The sequence below is a fragment of the Oxyura jamaicensis genome, chromosome 4 (assembly GCF_011077185.1).
Source record: "Oxyura jamaicensis isolate SHBP4307 breed ruddy duck chromosome 4, BPBGC_Ojam_1.0, whole genome shotgun sequence".
NCBI classification, from domain to species: domain Eukaryota; kingdom Metazoa; phylum Chordata; class Aves; order Anseriformes; family Anatidae; genus Oxyura; species Oxyura jamaicensis.
Genome location: NC_048896.1, coordinates 77,442,003 through 77,462,871, shown reverse-complemented (window position 1 = coordinate 77,462,871; position 20,869 = coordinate 77,442,003). Strand labels below are relative to the sequence as shown.

Genomic DNA, 20,869 nt, shown 5'->3' with positions numbered 1-20,869 from the left:
CAGCCCCTGGCTAGACACAGGCAGAAGAAGAAACCCGGGGAATCGCCTCGCAGCGGGAGGCGGCAGCACCGCGGCGATGGCCGCGCTCCCCTCAGGCGGCGGGGCGGGGGAAGCGCCGCCTCCGGAAGGCGGGAGCGGCGGCGGGCGGGCGGCCGTGAGGGGCCGTGCGGGGCCGGGGGTGCCCCCAAGGAGGGCCGGAGGGTGCCAGGCGGCCGCCTGGAGGAGCGCCGCCGCCATGCCCGCCTTCAGGCAGGTCGGCGAGAAGCAGCTGCCCCAGGAGGTCGTCTTCATGGCCTGGTCGCCCAAACGAGACCTCATCGCCCTGGCCAACAGGGCCGGGGAGGTGAGCGCCGCCGGGACGGGGGCTGAGGGAGGCGGGGGCGGGCGCCGGCCGCCATCTCGCGGCCGCCCTGCGCCGTGTGTGAGGGCTGGGAAGGGAACGGGAAGGCCTGCCCGGTGCCTGGGGCGCTGCTTGTCCCGTCACCGGTGACCAAATGCTTGGGGCCGTGCGTCTAGGCATAGGCACGCTTTATCTGGCTTTGCAGCACTCGTTACGCTTTCCGGTTTTAATTTGCAGAAAAAAAACAGAGGGTTGGGGTGGGAGGGATGTGAAGGATCACCCAGTTCCACCCCCTGCCATGGGCAGGGACACCTCCCACCAGCCCAGGCTGCCCAAAGTCCCATCCAGCGTGGCCTTGAACACCCCCAGGGATGGGGCATCCACAGCTGCCCTGCCACATCCACAGCCTCACCACCATAACAGTAAATAATTTCTTCCTCCCTTCCTATCTAATCTAAATCTACCCACTCTCAATTTAAAGCCATTAACCCTTGCCCTATCACTACAGTCTGTGATAAAGGTCTCCCCAGCACTGCCTTTTCTCCAGGCTGAACATCCTCAGCTCCCTCAGCCTGTCCTCACAGGAGAGGTGCTCCAGCCCTCCGATCATCCTCGTGGCCCTCCTCTGGACTCAATCTAATAGGTCCATGTCCTTCTTGTGCTGGGTGCCCCAGAGCTGAATGCAGCACTCCAGGTGGGGTCTCTCAAGAGCAGAGCAGGGAGGGAGAATCCCCTCCCTCACCCTGATGGCCACACTGCTTTTGATGCAGCCCAGGCTTTCTGGGCTGCAAGTGCACGTTGGCCAGCTCATGTGGAGCTTTTCATCCACCAGTACCCCAGGCCCTTCTTTCCACAGGGCTGCTCTCAATCCACTCCTCACCCACCCTATTCATGTTTGGGATTGCCCTGATCCAGGTGTGGGACCTTGTGCTTGGCCTTGTTGAGTGTGCTGATGATACTCTCAGTGCCTCTACCTGTGAGATTATAAACCATGTAAAAATTCCTATTTAAATTAAATCAATTTTCAAGCTTTTCTTCTTCCTGAAACTGCTGTGTGGTCATGCATGCAGACTGTTAATGCTTTTGGACCATTTTTGGTGCAGAAGCATGGGTAACCCTGAAGGTTACAGGCTGCTAAGTTCTACAAGGCACCGTCTATTCCTCTGTATTGCTGTACAGTAAACAGTATGCTGGTCTCTAAGTCACGTAGGAGCGAAGCATCTACTGCAGGAGAAGGTGTTATTGAGGATGTAGAAGTTATTAAAAATGGTAAAATATTGCATCTTGAATTGATTTAGAAATGGTATTAATGGTTTTATTTAAATTAGTGTTTATTTAAATTAGTGTTTTATTTTTCTGTCTTAAATGTGTTTGTTTTATAGGTTTTGCTTCATCGGCTTGCAAACTTTCAACGAGTTTGGAGTTTGCCACCAAATGAAAATACAGGAAAAGAAGTGACTGCTCTTGCTTGGAGGCCTGATGGCAAAAGTAATGTAAAGTATATGAGGTGACATGCTGCCTTAAAAATCCCACTGGAAATCACCGAAGGTTGTGGTGTTCATACATTTTATCTGCAAAAGAAACTTTAAAGTAAACTCTATTTGAAGAAAAGGGTAGCTTAATTTTATGTAGGTTTATTCAAAATGATAGCAAAAGTTGCATTGTTGAAAGCAATCACAAGAAAGAATTCCAATATAAATTTATGTCCAAAATACTGCTTTTCAAGGTGTAGCAAAGCTTCCATTTCCTAACAAAGCAGATTTTTTTATGTGAACTACAAAAGTTACTGGAAAAATAGAAAAAACTTGTCAGATCAGGACTGTGTTAGAAGCACATTCAGTTCAACATGTAAATAAATGTGTGATCAGGCTTTTGACTTAAATATATCACTTAAAAACATGATGGGAGTTCAAACCCTCATTCTAATCAGTAGCTTTCAAGTGAGAATTTGGAAGCACTGTAAATGGACAAAGAGAAAATTCTGTTCATTGGTTGCCTTTGAAGATGTTTTGTTTCAGTGTAAAGTACAAAGTTTTGCATGTTGGTTATTTATACATTTTACTCATCCTTTTCTAGTTTTGGCTTTTGGCCTTACTGATACCAAGCGGATTATTCTGTGCGATGTAGAAAAACCTGAAAGCTTGCACTCCTTCTCAGTGGACTTATCTATTACCTACATGCACTGGATGGAAGTGACTGAGGAAAGCAGGTGGGTCTGAGAGACTACAAGTAAATTATGGGCTATGTAGCTCTACCTTACTAATTTATACGTTGTATGTTACAAACAGACAAATCAGAAAATATGTCATAGCAAATGTTATCTTCTAATTGCTTTATTCTAACCAAAGGGAAAATTTTAACAGATACTTTTCATATGCTTATTTTCAGTGCTAAAACCTTAGTCTTGTGATTCTTTAGGTTATAAGCAAATATTTTAGCATGAAAGTGTTAACTTATACATGTCTCCTGGTCCAGTTTACTTCGATACCAATTAATTTATTAAAATAATTATAATGTTGTTAGGTTATTTTTTTTTTCTAGAAAAGGTATTATATTTAAATCTTTCTTCACTTGTGCTTTCAAGACCTTTAGTTTGGAGTTTACATCTTTTAGCAGTGCGTCTTTGGTATGACATCCAAACCTGCTGGTGGTTCTGCCGTGGGTGTGCTTGCTCAGGAAGTCAGATTGTTGCTTGTAGTGACTGTGAACTCTGGCAGTAAACAATTCTCAGTAGCACTTGTGAGCTGGGAGGTAACATGGTCCCCATTTCTGTGGTCTTACAAAAACCTCTGATATGCACTTAATCATAATCTATGAATAATAATTAATAAAACATTTATTTGAAAAAGAGAGGTGGGTAAGCATGACTGGCAGGGATTTCCCACCCTGCCTCCTGAGAATGGGAACCTTAAGATAGCAAGAAAACAGCTGTATCATAAGTTGTTCTGGCATTCTTCTGATCATAGAATTATAGAATCATGGAGTGGGTTAGAAGGGACCTGAAGGATCACCCAGTTCCAACCCTGCTGTCATGGGCTCGGGTGCCACCCACTAGATCAGGCTGTCCAGGGCCCCATCCGGCCTGGCCTTGAACACCTCCAGGGATGGGGCTTCTCTGGGCATCCTGTGCCTGTGCCTTATCACTGAGTGAAGGGTAGATGGGGATAGACTCGTAGGGAACCTAATCATTCAGACATGTCTAAGGTGTGGTATAAGGACTGTATTTTAGTTTTCATACTGCAGTACGTGTCTTTAGAGTGAAGCTTTGTTGAGCTGCTAGTAGGTTAGCTGCAGGACTGTATGGGTTGTAAACAGGAAGCCCCACTCAGTAACTGCACTACAGATAATGGGGGATTCAGTGTGAAGGTACTGAGCCAGCAATTACAAACTTTCTCCAAATAATCCCCTTTGACGGAATTAAAAATAAACCAGGTTTCTTTTATTAATCTGGTTATTAGATAAATTTAGTTATTAAAGGCCCCATAAGGGATTACTCTCTGATATTTGTATCTTTTTAATATAAGTGACATGCTGAGTACGTGCTGTAACTTCAGTGTTAGAAGTTCTCTTTCCCCTCCCATTTTTATAGTTTGGTTAGTAAAGATAATCTTATTTATTTTTCAGTGTTCTCACTTCCTTTTATAATGCTGAGGACGAGTCAAATCTCCTTTTGCCTAAATTACCAGCACTACCAAAAAAGTAAGTGTTATACTAGCAATCCAGGAACATAACATTTGTGTTTGTTGTCATTGTTTTGTTTATTTATCTGTACTGCTCTACAGATGCTTTGGATTAGATGCCAGCTGATAGTAACTGAAAATACTGTTTTCTTTTTCAGTTATAGTACAACGGCAAAAATTTTCAGGTAACTGTCATGTCTTTTTTAGTTTTTGTGGTTTGTTTATTTGTTTTTCTGCTATTGAGACAACCTACATAAAAACCAATCATGTATTTTATATTTTCAGTGAAGAAAAGTCAGATGAAATTATGAAGCTTCTGGGTGACGTAAGGTAAATTCATTTTGTGGGTTGTTCTTCCTTTCGTGTTTATTTGTTCATTTATTTATTTGCTTTAATATAATGGAGGGGCTTACTTCTGTGTTATTCATAATCTGTTTTTAAGGGTCCTGGAGAAAGGGTATGGAATGTTTCCCTTTTTTTTGTGTACAAAGATGAAGTTCAAAGAATATACTTTGAAAAAGCCTCCATCAGTTTACGGTTTTCTTCCTCAATTTAGAGGGTTTGTTAGATGCCTTATGAACAACTGCTGTAGGTGCCATATCTTCTTTTCCTTAGAAGATTTCTTGGGGCACAATTGAAGGAAAACCTTAAGTTTCACTTAAGCTGATCTTGGAGACCCCGTGAATCTGTTATATTTCAGACAGAGAATTTGTTTTTGCAGGTTTGTGTGAGTGTGGTAAAGATGAACTTAACATTATCACTGAAATTAGCAGTACTGCAGTAAGTTTAAACATCTTTCATTAGGAAACATGAGGAACAGCTGGAGGATGTGTAAAATTGCCTTTTAAGTCTTGCTATCTTTTCTTTTGGTAGGATTTCCTTGCTAGGGGAAAAAATATGGCAGCTGGTGTTTGGTATAGGATTTTTTATGTTGCAGAGCATCGCTGCTCACTGTAATGTAATCAAATATGTGCAGTCGAAGATACATTGGTGTGCGGCAGCAATAGACGACCTCCCTGTCCAAAGTTTAATGTTTTAAATGTAAACAAAAATGAAGAGGTCAAAGAGAAACATTTTTCCAAGTTGCTATAGCAAATTGATGTTAGTAATTGAGCAGAATACAGATCTGTTTATCCCAGATCCTGTTCTTTGAATTGGATTTCTGTCTCTGATGCTGTTGTTACCTGTGGCTGTTCTTCGCAGCTGGATCTATGTTATACATTTATTGCTGCTGAGGTTTTCCTGAGGAGAACCAATGAGCAACTGCAACAAACTTACTATGTGTGTGGTTAGGATAAATGCAGGGGAATAAAAGAGTAGCTTTATCAGAATGCTTTGCGCCTGTATTGGTAGGTGGGCTGTTGCTGTAAGCTGCTACTTTTTTCTTCTAGAAGGTCTCAAGTTAGTGAAGATTTTATTTGTATGCATTAGAAACTGACAGATGTGATTTGTGATAGTCTAGGGAAAAAGCTGTTAATTTCTTTTGGTATGCTCGTCAACACATACTCTTCTGTTTTCATAGGCTTAATGCTCTTGTCCTTGGAGGCAGCTCAGGGTTTATTGAAATTTATGCTTACGGAATGTTCAAGATTGCTACAGTAACTGGGGTATGTTTGTTTCCTTTGCATGTTTTTTTTTTTTTTCTTCAGAATATATCAAACTATAGCTGCATTGAGTGAAATAATGCCTGTGTGTGCATAAACATAAAAGAAACTGGATTGTTGAGATTTCAAAGAAAGGAGCAGTTGTTTCTCTGGGTTGGGTTGTGTGGTTATTGCTGGAAGGACATTGCAGCTCTGATTATTTTAATGTATTTTCATTTTCAAATGAAACTAAGCTCAACACTAATCCACATTAAAAAGGGTGCTTTTGTTCTCGAACTGTAGCTGAAAATTCCATTTTGTTTTTAGATGTCATTGAATGCAGTCTTCTTTGTACGTGAATGTGATAGAGCAGTAAATGCATCATAAAAAATTGCAATATTTCAATAACATTTAAACTGCAATCCTTCAGGTGGCAGGTTCTTGTCGTGGACTGTGTTTGTCTAGTGATTTGAAATCGCTGTCAGTTATTACAGAAATACAAGACTCTTCAGACAGTGAAGCAGAGATAACATATTTTCAGGCAAGTAAAGTAATTTTAAAATGTTCTTCAAAGGTAAAACTGCTTCCTTCAGTTACTTTCAGCTAACATTGCTTTCCCATTATTTGCAGAAAAACACAACTATTATTTTCAGCCTCTTTCAAATTCAGCCTGATCTAGCTTTAGATCTATCACATTGACAAGCAGTCTCACAGATGAGACTGATGATGATGCCCTGAGGCATTCTTTTAAAATATTACTTTAAATATAATATTAATTGATTCAGTTAGTTACTCAAAATTTCTTCAGTCTTCACCCAAAGGCATAGAAGCAATGCTGTTCAGTCTGTCCAGAACAGTCATCCTTCAAATAATTACTGTTAGAACTCCAGAATTAGGACTTTTTTTCAAGAATTTTTGGATGTATTAAAATATTCCTTACCTCTTCAAATTAACTTCATTTACCTCTTAAAATCAACTTTAAGAAAATGAGAAATGACAGTTTTTTTTTCTGGGTCCTCCCCATCTGTCTTTTCATTTCTGTTATCTAAAACTGTTTAGAAGACAAATCATCTGTTAATGTTGCTTGTTTTGTTTGTTATAGCTGGACACCAGCCTATTATCAAGTTATTTGCCTGAGGTAACTCGAATGGCCCGGAAGTTTACTCATATTTCAACACTGTTACAGGTACAGTTTTGTTAATGGCATCTTTAATATCGCATTTCTCAGAGGCTTCAATATTCTTAAGTATTTTTTTTCCTAGTAGGAAACAAGTCGGTTTTAAGTAAGCGTAAAGCTCTGACTTGAAAAGTTGAGAATAAATTTCATTTGTTATCTGCAGTATATTTTTCCTTTGCATTGTAACGGCCAGTTCTTTAATGCGTACTGAAGGAGAAAAAAGGGAGTAATGCTAACGTTTGTTTCTGTATTACAGTATATAAAGCTATCATTGACGTGCATGTGTGAAGCATGGGAAGAAATACTGATGCAGATGGACTCACGGTTAACAAAGTTTGTACAGGTATCATGGTATTAACTCTTCTTTTGGAAAGAACATTTTTTGCAGTAGTGCTGCTGTTCATGCTAACAAACTATGTATCTTGATGTTTGTGTAATGCTGCCAGATAAAAATTTCTAAGTTCAAAGACAACCTCATTGCTATTGTGCATCAATTACTCTAGCATTGAAGATACCTGAGCACAGTCAAGTGCCATTGTGATGCTCCTTTACTTCATTTATTCTGATTATTTTTAAGTTACAGTTTTCAGATTGCACAGCCATTGAATGGTTTCTTTCTATTTAAGGTTGTGTTCTTTGTACTTCAGTCACTGACAAACTGACTGCTGTATAATTGCTGAGCGGCAGCCCACCAGCATTTGCAGCCTGGTTCAGTAGGGCACTTGTAACAGCCAGGATTGGAATGCTTATGAATTTGCTTATATATTGTGAGTGAGGCTGGAAGTTAATTGAATCAAGTAATTCATTTATTTATTTTTAATGTAGATTATTGATAATGGCAAACTGAATTTTTTAGAAATTTTACTGATTAAACAACTGAAAATAACATACGGTACTAGACTTGAATCATTGAACTGAAATGAATTTCCAGTGATCAGTAGTCTGATTTCAGCATTCAAGGTTATGGATGGGTTTTATGATGTACTTTAACTGAGGTATTTCTGAGATTATTTGGTAGGCTGGATTTAAACTCTTTACCAATCTATTTCAATCATTTTGACTGACAGGAAAAGAATACAACCACTTCTGTTCAGGATGAGTTTATGCAGCTGTTGTTATGGGGCAAAGCAAGGTAGTTACTGTTGTTTTATCTGAGTATGCATTTGCTTTTGATATTGAAATACAAAATGAAAGCATATGTGGTTTTCTCTCCCTCACCCCCTTTAGTCTGGAACTTCAGGCATTGTTAATGAACCAACTCACAGTAAAGGTACGTTAATATTATTTAACATTAAAATGGTCTATTTCAGGATCTTTCAATCCCTGTTCTGTTATATTAATAGAACATTATTGTATCTTTGTATTTCTTTTTTAACAGGGTTTAAAAAAACTTGGTCAATCCATAGAGTCCTCCTATTCCAGTATACAAAAGTTAGTTATAAGTCATTTGCAGAGGTAAGTCATGAAACTTCCACAGAATCACAGAATCGTCTAGGTTGGAAGAGACCTCCATGATCACTGAGTCCAACCTCTGACCTAACGCTAACAAATCTTCCACTAAACCATATCCCTAAGCTCTACATCTAAACGTCTTTTAAAGACCTTCAGGGATGGTGACTCCACCACTTCCCTGGGCAGCCTATTCCAGTGACTAATAACCCGTTCAGTAAAGAAGTTCTTCCTAATATGCAACCTAAACCTCCCCTGGTGCAACTTTAGCCCATTCCCCCTTGTCCTGTCAGTGGTTTTTTGTATGTAGGTGTGCTGGTGTGGAGACCATGGTAATGCAAAATATACTCTTTTCCTCTTGGGTGATGGAGAGCTAGAAAAATATTTCAAGCAGTCTCCATGGCGTGTCAGCTGTGTATCACTGCTTGGTGTTTTTATAAGATATGTGCAAAATATTCACATCAACTTTGAGTGATGGTTAAAATCATTAGGACAGTATTTGCTTTGCTGTGGAGTGATAGTTTAACTGTTATATGCCAGATGACCTTATAAAGCTCTCTGCTTTGCCCATTAAAATATAAAAATGTGGTGTGTAATGAAACAAAGAGTTTCCAAACAGTAGCTAAAAGATTATACTTCTTTGCTCTGCTTTCCTAGTGGCTCAGAGGCACTGTTATACCACTTGAGTGAATTGAAGGGGATGGCCTTGTGGAAACAAAAATATGAGTCTCTGGGATTAGATGCATCTGGAATTGAAGGTACAGTAGTCTGTATGGTACTTACTCACTCTTATTTTACTTTTGAAAGCTTAATAACAAGGCTTGCTCTCTTTGCAGAGGCTATTACCGCTGTCGGTTCTTTCATCCTGAAAGCAAATGAGCTGCTTCAGTAAGTATAAAGTCTGGAGAATTTTAAAATCTTGTCTTACTGCATCTCATAGACTTATATGACAAGAAGAGTCTTACTGTGAGGGATGATTTCAACGTTTTTTAAGAAATTGATATGCTTCCATAGTAAAGATGAAACTTAAACCCAGAACAGCTTACGACGTTTAGGTGTGGTAATTTTTTGTTGTTTTGTTTCTTGTGCAGGGTTATTGACAGTAGCATGAAAAACTTCAAAGCATTTTTTCGATGGCTGTATGTTGGTAAGCTTGATGACATAGTAAACATTCTGTTTTGTACACTGAAATGTTAATAAGTAATCAAGCCAATTTTAGTTATAACCATCTATTTATTTTTATCATAGATTTTTTCTGGACATCTATAAGTTTACAGTTGATGAGGCAAGAATAACTATAAATGTATTACCTGTTTTGTATTGATAGATCTCAATTCAATTTACGTGTGGTTAGAGTGGGTATTCCACACTCGTAACATGTAGTATTACCCAGACTGTTGTGTGCTTCATTGAACTGTTTGCTGGTCTTGGAGAAGTGAAAGGATTGTATTTAGTTTACACCAAATTTGAAGTATAGTGTAACTGTTTTTACCTCTGTCACCCACTGTTTTCTCCTATGGAGACCTAGCTTACATTGGTGTATAACTTTCCTGTTAGCAGTCTCTGCATGTTCTGATGCAGTTTAAAGCCACCTCCAGCTGTAGCTGGGTAGCTGCAGGTGAAATGCTAGAAGAAAGTGCAAAACTCTTTGTTTTAGACATCTTGTTTTTATAAAGCGGTTATGAGTAGGTTCATATTTTCTATTAATTGTTTCAGAACTATTTTATAAAAATCTAAGCAGTCTAGCCTGGTACCGTAAAAGCACCAGAAACGGTGTTTGGGAACTTACCAACAGGAATATAATTATTTGAATTTTAAAAATTGCAGAAAGTAGAACTATTAGAGTTCTGTGATAACATTAGCACTTGAATTATTTAAATATTTACTGCGATTGTTTGTTTTGGAACTAGCCAGAGAACTTTTTCTAATTCTTACTGATTTAAAATTAATTCTTTGCAATTCTCTCAACACGTGAATACTGTCATGGCCCAAAAAGTATATTATATAAATACACATTTTACTACTCTTATGGACATGAATAAATTCTTATGAACTCTATAATAATCTCGGTCTTGTGGAGGATATAATGCAGTTGGAAAGGATAAAAGATAAAAAATATCCAAAATTTCTACAGCAAGTTAGTGGGACAAGTGAAGTTTAATTTCAGACCCAATTCATAATTGTTCATTCCACACTCTTTATCTTCTGCAAATTAATCTTTCCTATATTATCATCAGTGTCTTATTATATAACAGTGGAAAATTAAGAATATTAGGAAAAATTTTAATATTAATGCATTAAGAATATCTTTTTCCCCTCAGCCATGTTGAGAATGTCAGAAGATCACGTGCTTCCAGAGTTGAACAAGGTAGTAATAACATTTTCTAATAAATGGAGGTGTGTTTCGTATTCTGCTTGACTTAGAGGGCAGGATTAAAGGTTTATTTTTGTTTCAGAACCGTAATGATTTCTGTACAATTTCTTTGAGAAAGTTGATGCCTGCACATCCACACTAATATACTAATGTAATACATACTAATGTTCCTGTTTTCTTTAATACTATTATTTTTAGTACACTGTATATGACACAAGACCTCTGTGAAATACCTGTATAGCGGCTCTTTAGATGCTTTAAATGACAAGGTTAACAGAAATGGGATTTTCACATCTTTATCAATGCCCTGAAAGAGGAGATAGACTAGGCTACACCTGCATCAGATTTGCAGACACTGACACACTGAGTGAACTGGTTGGTACTTGAGGGTAGAGGGAGATATCCAGGGGAAAACGCACTGCAGGAATGGACCAGCAGGGACCTCCTGAGGTTCAACAAGAATGAACACAAAATTCTTCCTGGGGAAAAATTTGCAATGGCACAGCCTTAGCTAGCTGGGGAGCAGCTCTGTTGAGATGGACCTGGAGATGTTGGTGGGTGCAAGCTGGTTATGAGCCAGCAGTGGGCCCTCGCAGCAAAGACAGCGTATAGTAACAAGGGCTGTACTAACAGGAGCATGGCCAGGAGGTGAAGGGAGGTGATTATGCTCACTATTTAGGACTAGTCAGATCACATTTAGAATGCTTTCTCCAGTTTGCCCCCCCCCCCCCCCATACAAGACAGACATGAATAAACTCAAGTGAGTTCAGCAGAGGGCCCACAAGCTGGTGAGAGACTGGAGTACTTGCCCTGTCCTCACAGCTGAGGGAGCTGGTCTTGTTCAGCCTACAGAACAGGTATTCTGTGTTCACTGGGTTGTATTTCTCAACCTTTGCTCTCCTCTTGACCCCCCCCTCTTTTTTTGGTTTTGTTTTAGATGACTCAGAAAGATATCACGTTTGTTGCTGATTTTCTTACTGAACACTTCAATGAGGTAAGTTACATTGATTTGCTGAGTACAGCAGTTGTACTCAGTTGTTAATAACTGTATTTTTGCTGCCAGTAACAGAATCTGAAAAAATTTAAATACTTAAATCATTTTTGGACCCTACTTCCTGTTACCTTTGTATTTAAATTTTGGGTTTGTTTGCATTATTTTTTTTTTCAGGCACCAGAACTTTACAATCGTAAAGGAAAATACTTTAACGTGGAGAGAGTTGGCCAGGTAAAGATCCAGGAATAAATGGAAAAGGAGAATTAATAAAATAGATAATCCTTAGATGGAGAAAATTCTAAAAGCTGTGCCCAGTCTTCTTCTCTGTTCCTAAACATCATTTAAAAATCAGTTCTGTATGGAAATGTCAGTATATGATCTTAGATGATAGTTCATTTTCTTATTCATTCCTCAAAGGGGTAGAATATTTAATTTTAAAAGCAGAGGTGTTGTATTTAGAAGGAACGTTTCACAGACTCATGAGAGGCTGTGTTAGAAGTGAATTCTAATGACACTTATTCTTAATTTGCAGTCTTAAAAATGTCTCTTTCGTTTCTAGTACTTGAAAGATGAAGATGATGACCTTGTATCACCACCTAATACAGAGGGAAATCAGTGGTTTAATTTCCTTAAAAACAGCACTCATCTTAAAGGTAATGTATGGTTTACAACACATTGAATGAAAAGTATATAGAGAACTTAATGAATGTAGAAGAGTAATCAGTTTTTACATGCCTATGAGTTAATTCTGTAGTGTTAGTTATGACATCTGAGCAGAGTAAAATAAATGGGCCTTGCTATTTCACAGAGTTTTTATGTGGCTGCTTACTGAGGTGTCTACAATTTTCTGTTTATTTGGAGTTTTCTACATTTTATGTACCAGTCTCAGAAGTGTTGGTTTGGAAGGAATCCCATGAACGTGTCTGTTTTAAGAGATGTTAATTCCAGTGCAAGGAAGTAATAAGTACCATTTGGTCACATCCTGGGGAAGCGTTCTTGCCTTTTATCTTTAAGTGAATTTTTAAAAATTTTGCAATGCTCCTAGAATATTTTGTTAATTAGTGGTGAAAAGGAAGTAAGAGACTGTAACAAACTGGTGCTGAGAATGATTCTTTTTAATCATAGAACCTATAAACTGTAAAACCTTTACAGCATGAACTGTCTTGTAACATAATTAGCTGCAGCTGCCTTTTTCTGTCATTACCATCTAATTCAATAAAAAAAGAGGATGTGATAGCATTTTTTGTTTGGCAAAGCAGGATCTAGAAAATGTATTTTTAAACATACCTTGAAAATATTCTTCATACTTGAATCTTGTAGACTGGCTTGACTGGTAACTTGTAGTGCTATGAAGGTATCATGACTTGTAGAGACTGTAAGTTTTGTTCGTAATTATTTGGCAAGTACTGAGGTGCTTGTCTTGCTGTAGTCTTAGAACTATCGGCTTTGTAGGACAAGGAAAGCAGTATGTGCTTCTGTGTCTGAAACTCTTACTACCCCTCTTTGGTGCTTCATATTGCTTAATTGGTGTAATTTTTGTCATTTTTTTAAATTACATTAATTGGTGTAATTTTTGTCATTTTTCCAGCTAACCATTGGGAAAGAAGCAGATTATGTACTTAAAATAATAGTGAAATTTATCTCAAAAGCTATATGTTTTCTTACCAAGTTGTTTATCTCACAAGGAGGAGTGAATCCTTTTGAATCTGAATCATAGCTATTATTAAAAATATGGAAATTCTTTTGCTAAAACACGCTATTTTATGACAACTGTGTTTTCTAGCTCCTGGTAAACTGCAGCTCTGGTAGTTTTTTATTGTAATTTTGAGTGGGCTGTGAAGGAATGCTGAAGGGGCAGGCAGGTCCCCATTTCTTAGTAATTTTTCACATTTCATATGAACTCCAGTTAGCTAACTGGAGTTAAAATTTATAATCAGGGAATAATTTAGGAGCTCACCTAATCCAGCCTTCTGTTCAAAGGAGAGGTGACTTCAAAGTTGGACAGCTCAAGTACTTTGTACAGTTGAGTTACAAATATCTGCAAGAATAGAGACCGCATAGCCTCTCCAGGCGCCCAGCTCCAGTTCTTGTGAAAACTTCTCTGTATCTGACTAGAATTTCCCTTGCTGGAGCTTGTCTGCTACATCTCCTCTCACTGTCTGCAACTTCGTGAATGATGTTGCTCTGCCTTCTGTAACTCCTCCTTTAAGTAGCTGAAAAGAGCAATAGGTTCCTTCTCACTTGCCCTCTTGTTTCTAGGCTGAACAAACCCAGTCCCTTCAATTTGTGCTCTAGCTCGGAATATCTCATTGGCCCTCCACTGGACTCACTCCAATTTGTCACTTTAGTAACAGTGCAATATATTTTAATTAAAAGAGAAGCATTTTTTTAAAATTAACCTTGATTCTCTGTTTGCAGAAAGTCCGCTTTTGTTTCCCTACTATCCTGAGAAATCACTGCATTTTGTCAAAAAGCAAATGGAAGGAGTCATTGATCAGTGTTTACAAAAGCCAGCTGTAAGTTCAATATATATAAACGGTAACTTTCTTTTAGGGGTAGCAGCCAACTGAAGATGGTAGCCAGGCTTAGCAAGGCCTGAAGTTTTAATCTTTGCCTCTAAGTGCCTATAACCTAGGTGGCGGTATGCATTCTTCACTGCTGGGTGTCTCAAGCCTTTGGTTAGGAAGAGCATAATGGGCGAATTTTTGTTCTGTGTTTTCTGTGCATTCTGTTTGCTATGTGCATTAATGAGAGCTGTTCTAACATTAATTAACTCAATGTATGCACTATAGATGAGATAGCTGATTAGTTGGCAATACATTTATCTGTATTCCAATATAAATATTGGTGAATTTTTATTTCAAATATACTAGTGTTTTATTTCTATTTATGTATTTATTTAATGGTCTTAAGAAGGAATATGATTGTGAATAACTATTTTTGCTCTGTTTTCATTATATTTGTTAGGATGTGATTGGAAAGTCAGTGCGTCAAGCATTCTGCATGTCTCTTTACAAAACTTCTCAAAGGTATTTTTCTACATTATTTGTAAAGTTCAGTTCCACAAAATTAGAGCAGTATTTTACATGCTGGTTTTGTTTTTCCTTTTCAGTGAAGATTCCACACCTCAATTATTTAAGCTACCATTTTTGTAAGTATGCTGCTATTCCTTGTTATATTTCATTTAACAGTTATTAAAATGTGATCTGACTTTTTGTTTTCCATTTTCTCCCCCACTGTTACAGGTGGAATGACAGAGCATCCAATATACATTATGTGCTCTTCACCATATTAGAAAATTCTATTTCTAAAATATACATTTTGAGGAGACATACAGATACTTCCAGGTAAGGAAAAAAAAAAGGGGGGGAAATGTCTTGTGAGATTTAGCATGTGTTTAGAGACAATTACAACTTGCCCCAACCCTGAAAGTTGCCCCATTCCTGGAAGTGAAGGAGTCAGGCTGGATGGGGCTTTGAGCAACCTGATGTAGTGGGGCGTGTCCCTGTCCATGGCAGGGGGGTTGGAACTGGATGATCTTTAAGGTCCCTTCCAACCCAAGCCATGTGATTCTATGAACTGGAATCTTTTTGTAAAAAGAGGGATTGAGTGAGCACCATAAACATAAATCCATAAATGTGGGAGACATTAGGAGGTGCAGTAGGACACTACAGTAGGAGTTTGTATTTTATTAGTTCAGAAAATCTAATCAAAACACCCAAGATGTTTGTAGGCTTGAGAAAAAAATCAGGCTCCCTTTGTTTTGCTCCTCACAGCATTACTTGCCTGTTAACTAAGAAAACTTACAGAGAATGAGGTTTGTGGTGTTAGTTTGTCGTACAGTAAATATTATTCTTTAATTAACTCTCTATAGCCTGTGATTTAATACACTAGGGAAAAATAGGGGTGTTGGACTCATAGGTTCTACTAAAAGAAGGCATCTCTTTGGGATGTAGTTCTGGGCACCTTCACGAGTTTCTGTCCCCAAGATGTAGTTTGTCACCTTCTAGTGGTGATGATGTAGTTGTTTAAGGTGGATTCTGTCAGTGGAATCACTGAAATGACCAGGGCTTAGAAAACAACAAAAACTTTCTCTCCATAAAATACTGACTTTTATAATCCGTGTCATTTAATTTGCGGAGATGATGACAGCGTGAGAACTTCTAAAAACATTTTTACAGCTGAAGAAAACACATGATGAAGCTATCCTCAGTGTTTCCAGTTGAGAGCTTCTGATGACAAAATTATAGCCTTGTGGTGTAGTTTCCATCCTATTTCCTCCCTCATTGGTATCTTGGACAGTCTGAACTCATTTTCTGTAGATTTGGGAAACAAGTAACTTAATGGACCTGGGACTGAAACAGTTGAGCCAAGACTTCAGCAACGAACTGTATCCCAGAGACCAGACACAGTTTCCCATTTGACTCCATTCAATCATGTTTTGCTGAGGGTCAGAAGAAATCAAAAGGTTTGCATCCACCAGTTACATCATTTTGGGATGTAGCCATGTGTTGTGCTAAGCTTAGACAGGCTTACACCCTCTCTTACCACAGCTGCCATTACAGATTTTGTATTTTCTACAAGTGGAAAAGAAGTGTCACCAAGATAATGATCTCTGTCCTTTTAGGACTGTCAGTAACGGAATTCTTGCAGTAGAGTTTGGAAACTTCCTGAACAACAGCATAAATGAGAGCTCAGAGTCCAGGTCAGTATATTTACTTGATTTTTCTTCCAGAGTTGCAAATTGCTGAACTGAAGACCATGTTTTCTGGTGTTTAGTTTAAATGAAGTTAATTTCTCACACATTATAATTTGGCTTTCATCCTGCAGACTAGTATTTGGGATGCTGGACTAGCTTGTAGTGAGTGAGTCAGACTGTAAGACAGGTGCCATGTCCACATGGCTCTTAATACCTCCAGAGATGGGGACTCCACCACTTCCCTGGGCAGCCTGTCCCTATGCTTAACCACCTTCTCTGGGAAGAAATTCTTCCTAATGTCCAGTTTAACCTCCCCTGGTGCATCTTGAGATCATTGAGTTATTTTGTATTTAATCTCAAAGTCAAGAAACATTTTAGTTTTTTAGCTGAAAACCAGAGCTTTTGCACATGTGCTGGAAACAAAGCTTGTTGGAAACAGCTCTGGCCTATATCTGCAATCTTCATAAAGTAAGATAGAATGGGGGGCATCTCAGAAGACATAGCAGACACTAATCACAGAATCACAGAATAGTCTAGGTTGGAAGAGACCTCCAAGATCACCGAGTCCAACCTCTGACCTAACGCTAACAAGTCCTCCACTAAACCAAATCCCTAAGCTCTACATCTAAACGTCTTTTAAAGACCTCCAGGGATGGTGACTCAACCACTTCCCTGGGCAACCTATTCCAGTGACTAACAACCCATTCAGTAAAGAAGTTCTTCCTAACATCCAACCTAAACCTCCCCTGGCACAACTTTAGCCCATTCCCCCTTGTCCTGTCTCCAGGCACGTGGGAGAACAGACCAACCCCCACCTCGCTACAGCCTCCCTTGAGGTACCTGTAGAGTGCAGTAAGGTCGCCCCTGAGCCTCCTCTTCTCCAGTCTAAACAGTCCCAGCTCCCTCAGCCGCTCCTCGTTAAGACTTGTTCTCCAGGCCCCTCACCAGCTTCGTAGCCCTTCTCTGGACTCGCTCAAGCACCTCCATGTCCTTCTTGTAGCGAGGGGCCCAAAACTGAACGCAGTACTCGAGGTGCGGCCAAGTTAATGCTTTTAATGTAGAAAGGCCAAATGCGGTGGCTCTCACTACCTTCAGCTGTGTTTTGAAGTTTTCCTTTGTGTTTGTGTTAACCGTTTCTTACATTTCAACTGAAATGGGAAGAAAAAAGATTGCTAGTAATGTCCTTCAGTGGCATTTGTCCTGTATCTGTTAGTCCTGTAACCAGGAGTTTTTAGCAGTCTTCCAATGTCTTAGCTGCATATCTGATCTTATTATTTACAGTAAAACTTCCTGTTAACTACTGAATACTTAACATGAGTGCTGTGCTTTCACTTTTATTCCTTGATGCTTTCTAAAATATAGGCACTGTTTTATCTCTGTAGATGCTACAGTTGTTTAGATGCACATTTCTATGATGATGAAACTGTAACTGTAGTTCTGAAGGAGAGTGTGGAACAAGAGGGGAAGGAGAGAATCTTGGCTCAGCTGCCTTTATCTTCAGTATACACAGATGAGGACCAAGAAGGGGACTTCATCTGGGATTCCACTAAAAGGTACTGAAAAACTTCGAAGCCTAAGAATGCAGAACTGAAAAGCAGATATAGCAAATATTCTAATTGTGTTCTCCATGTGTGTACATATTTTAAAGGGAAAAACTCTGTATGCGCTCGAGAAAGCGTGGTGAAGGACTGAAGTTTCATAAGCAGCTTGTTTCATGGGCTTTGTTTTGTTTTAGTTTTGTTTGGGTTTTGGACAGAATACTACCTGTGTACTTGGTTCTACTTTGACAAAATGGGAGGAACGATTCAAGGCATCTCATAGAAGCAGAAATCTTACTTGTTTTCTGAAGTGGATGCTAACTTTGCTGGTCAGAATATTGAGTTTAGGATGTTTTCAGTATATTTGCTCATCTGCCTGTACCTTGTAACAGACAGATATTTTTTTTCTTTCCCTTGGTAGTCACACAGTTGTTGTCAGCTTATCCTTGAAACATCAGTTGATGCTTCTCCCTTTGGTGGTATAGGAGGGAGAGAGCATCTGGGGGAAGTGCACACAGGGAAAAAAAGCCATAAAAGTTGGATTGGTGAATCCAAGCTTTTAATTGTTGTGCCTCATTTGCTTTTTCTTTTTGTTCCATGTGCTTTCCTGGTGGATGGATGAAGATATATTAATGGCTCAAAACAAAGAGCCACACTGCTCTGTAGATTCTTTTTTTATGCCACAAATAAATTTATATTAACGAACAGACAGTATTAAAAACCAGTTCAAACTAATCATGGCCACTGTAATAGGGAGTTCCTTCATGCGGTCCATATGAGTGGGAGTGAACAGATAGATATGTTTGTCCAAGGTCATGGAGGCCAAACTTCTGTGTAAGTGGAGGTATTGCCTCCAGGACTTCGTTTGGAAACTCTTCTTGCAGAGGAGGGATTTGAAGGAAGCCCAACCTCAATTTCTTGCTATAGCTGTTATCTGTGGCAAGATGGGACTCTACAACTCCCTCTTGTTCTGTTGTAATCTTTTGCCTCAGTTGAAACATGTGGTGTCTCCTCTGTTGGATCCTCTCCTGCAGAGTATCTGGAGTATCTAGAGTTACGATGGTTTTAAATGCTTATCTGCTTGCTGCGTGTGGTATTATAAAACTTAGACAAAACAAACAAACAAACAAACTGGGACTCACAGAGATTTATTTTTTTTTACTACTGGAATTTTCTTATGTACTCGTTTTGTGCTTCTCTTCTTGCAGGCTGGAGGAGCAGAGTGGTGAGATACCCACACGTACCGTCTTCTTGGAGAACCAGTGGAGAGTGCTGGAGAATATGAAAGCTCAGTATGTTGCTGTAAATGGCATTAGAAAAGTTTCCTGTGTGGTAAGTACAGTATCTGTGAACGAGCCTGTAAAAAATTAAAGGAAACGTACTGTAGCTAGAGAGGGTGATAACCTGTTTCTCGTGGTTTATTGAGGTATATCAAGATTGTGATTTTTATTGCTATTTACATATTGATTATTCTGTTAGAGTCTGTTATGAATGTGTCAGGATACAACCGTACCTGCCTTATAACACAACCAGGAAAAACCTTTAACAGAAGTTAATAGATGAACTAGTTTTACTTTTGAGCCTGCAGAGCAATAAAACAGTTGCAAATTTCCTTGATACCTCCATTTCAGAGATAAAGGCTATTTTCAGGCCCGTTGGGCAACACTTAAAATGGTATTGGTGATTTCATTTATTAATTGAAACTTCTTAATATTTCCATAGCTAAGTTCAAATCTCCGTCACGTGAGGGTGTTTGAGATGGATGTAGAGGATGATGGGGAAGTTGAGGAAGAGGAGGAAGAAGAAATAACTCAGACTGCAGGTGGGGAACCTGAAGAGCTGAATCAGTCTGCAGACAACCAAGAAAGTGTGTGTGGTGCATCTGCTGAAGAACTACCTGATGAAACAGAAGAACATGAAACAAGCCTGGGTCCTTGATAGAGACTTTGCTGATAAAGGGACAAAACTGAAATCTGCCTTTAGGCTGCTGAGATGATGTCTCCCACACGCGCTGCAGCATTAATATGTTGCTGGGTGTCAGTTTTGTGTCACTTCTCTCACTTCTCAGCTAAGACCATCTAAGTTCAAGAGTATACTTTCTTTTTTTTTTTTTTTTTTTCTTCTTTTTTACCTGGCACATTGGCTTGGTAGGAACTAAACTTTTTTCTTTTAGAGTTTTCCATTTGAAGCTTTTTATAGGTGGAGAGAAAAATAAATGTCAGCTAAAGTTTTTATACTTAACCTGATCAGTCCAGAATACTGTTCTGAAGATAAAATGAACATGTGTGTGAAAACAACAAAACCCCAAGTTCTAAGGACCAAAATATTTCCCTGTCAGACTTCATGGGTACAGAGGCTTCTTGTAAAGATAAAATTTGCGTGTGTATGGCCAGCAACAGGCTTGCAGATCAGTATAAAAATAGTGGGATACCAAAAGTCAGCTATTGTTACTCAAATACATACTTTTACAAATTATTCTGATAAAAATCTGTCCTCAGTAACACAGTATTTGTTCAGTTTGCAGTTCCTTGGTGTTCAGTACATTTTGTGTGTTTGTATTTATGTTTTGTCAGATGTCTCAGCCCCCTGGTTTGTATGAGATTGCTCCAGTCTTTCTCCTCCAGCTGGTATTTTTGTAATGAAAAGTTACAACAGAGGTTGTTTTTGTTTGTTTTTATTATTCTAATGTGGTGCTGTGTGTCTTGCATAGACTTCAGCATAATCATGATCCTTATTAATTTTTGTATTGTAGGAGTGGTGTGGTGCTAAGCAGTAAAAGCTAACAGATGTGTTTAGAAACCTGACATGTTTTCTTGTTGCCTACTGACTGGCTTGGGTCTTAACTTCACCTCAGCTCTTTGAATGAACAAAACTACTAAATGCATGATCTTCCTCCAGGACAGTGAGTGTATGTTTAATTTCTGAAGAGGACCAGATCTTATTCTTGTGCTCCATTCTGTGTTTCAGAACTATGCGTCTTCTGAAACTGTTGTTTGGCATTGCAAAAATCAAATGCTAGAATCATCCTCTTGATC

The 20,869-nt window shown here is 39.0% G+C and overlaps 1 protein-coding gene across 3 annotated transcripts; it reads left to right on the top strand.

Moving 5' to 3' along the window:
• Nucleotides 1-114: 114 nt before the first annotated feature.
• Nucleotides 115-20,638, top strand: ANAPC4 (anaphase promoting complex subunit 4). 3 transcript variants are annotated; one of them, XM_035324746.1, is made up of 28 exons: nucleotides 115-343; nucleotides 1,723-1,828; nucleotides 2,417-2,549; nucleotides 3,965-4,039; nucleotides 4,179-4,205; nucleotides 4,306-4,350; nucleotides 5,543-5,627; nucleotides 6,034-6,144; nucleotides 6,706-6,789; nucleotides 7,037-7,123; nucleotides 7,848-7,912; nucleotides 8,008-8,050; nucleotides 8,159-8,235; nucleotides 8,887-8,987; nucleotides 9,066-9,117; nucleotides 9,321-9,376; nucleotides 10,551-10,597; nucleotides 11,541-11,597; nucleotides 11,772-11,828; nucleotides 12,157-12,250; nucleotides 14,016-14,113; nucleotides 14,565-14,626; nucleotides 14,710-14,748; nucleotides 14,843-14,944; nucleotides 16,225-16,302; nucleotides 17,679-17,849; nucleotides 19,043-19,166; nucleotides 19,557-20,638. In XM_035324746.1, exons 1-28 carry the CDS (start codon nucleotides 236-238, stop codon nucleotides 19,770-19,772), a joined length of 2,400 nt encoding a protein of 799 aa, XP_035180637.1. In that variant the 5' UTR covers nucleotides 115-235; the 3' UTR covers nucleotides 19,773-20,638. The 3 variants fall into 3 exon arrangements, with proteins under 3 accessions (XP_035180637.1, XP_035180638.1, XP_035180639.1); XM_035324747.1 differs by lacking the exon at nucleotides 115-343 and having other exon boundaries at nucleotides 1,723-1,833; XM_035324748.1 differs by lacking the exon at nucleotides 115-343 and having other exon boundaries at nucleotides 1,723-1,847.
• Nucleotides 20,639-20,869: the final 231 nt, after the last annotated feature.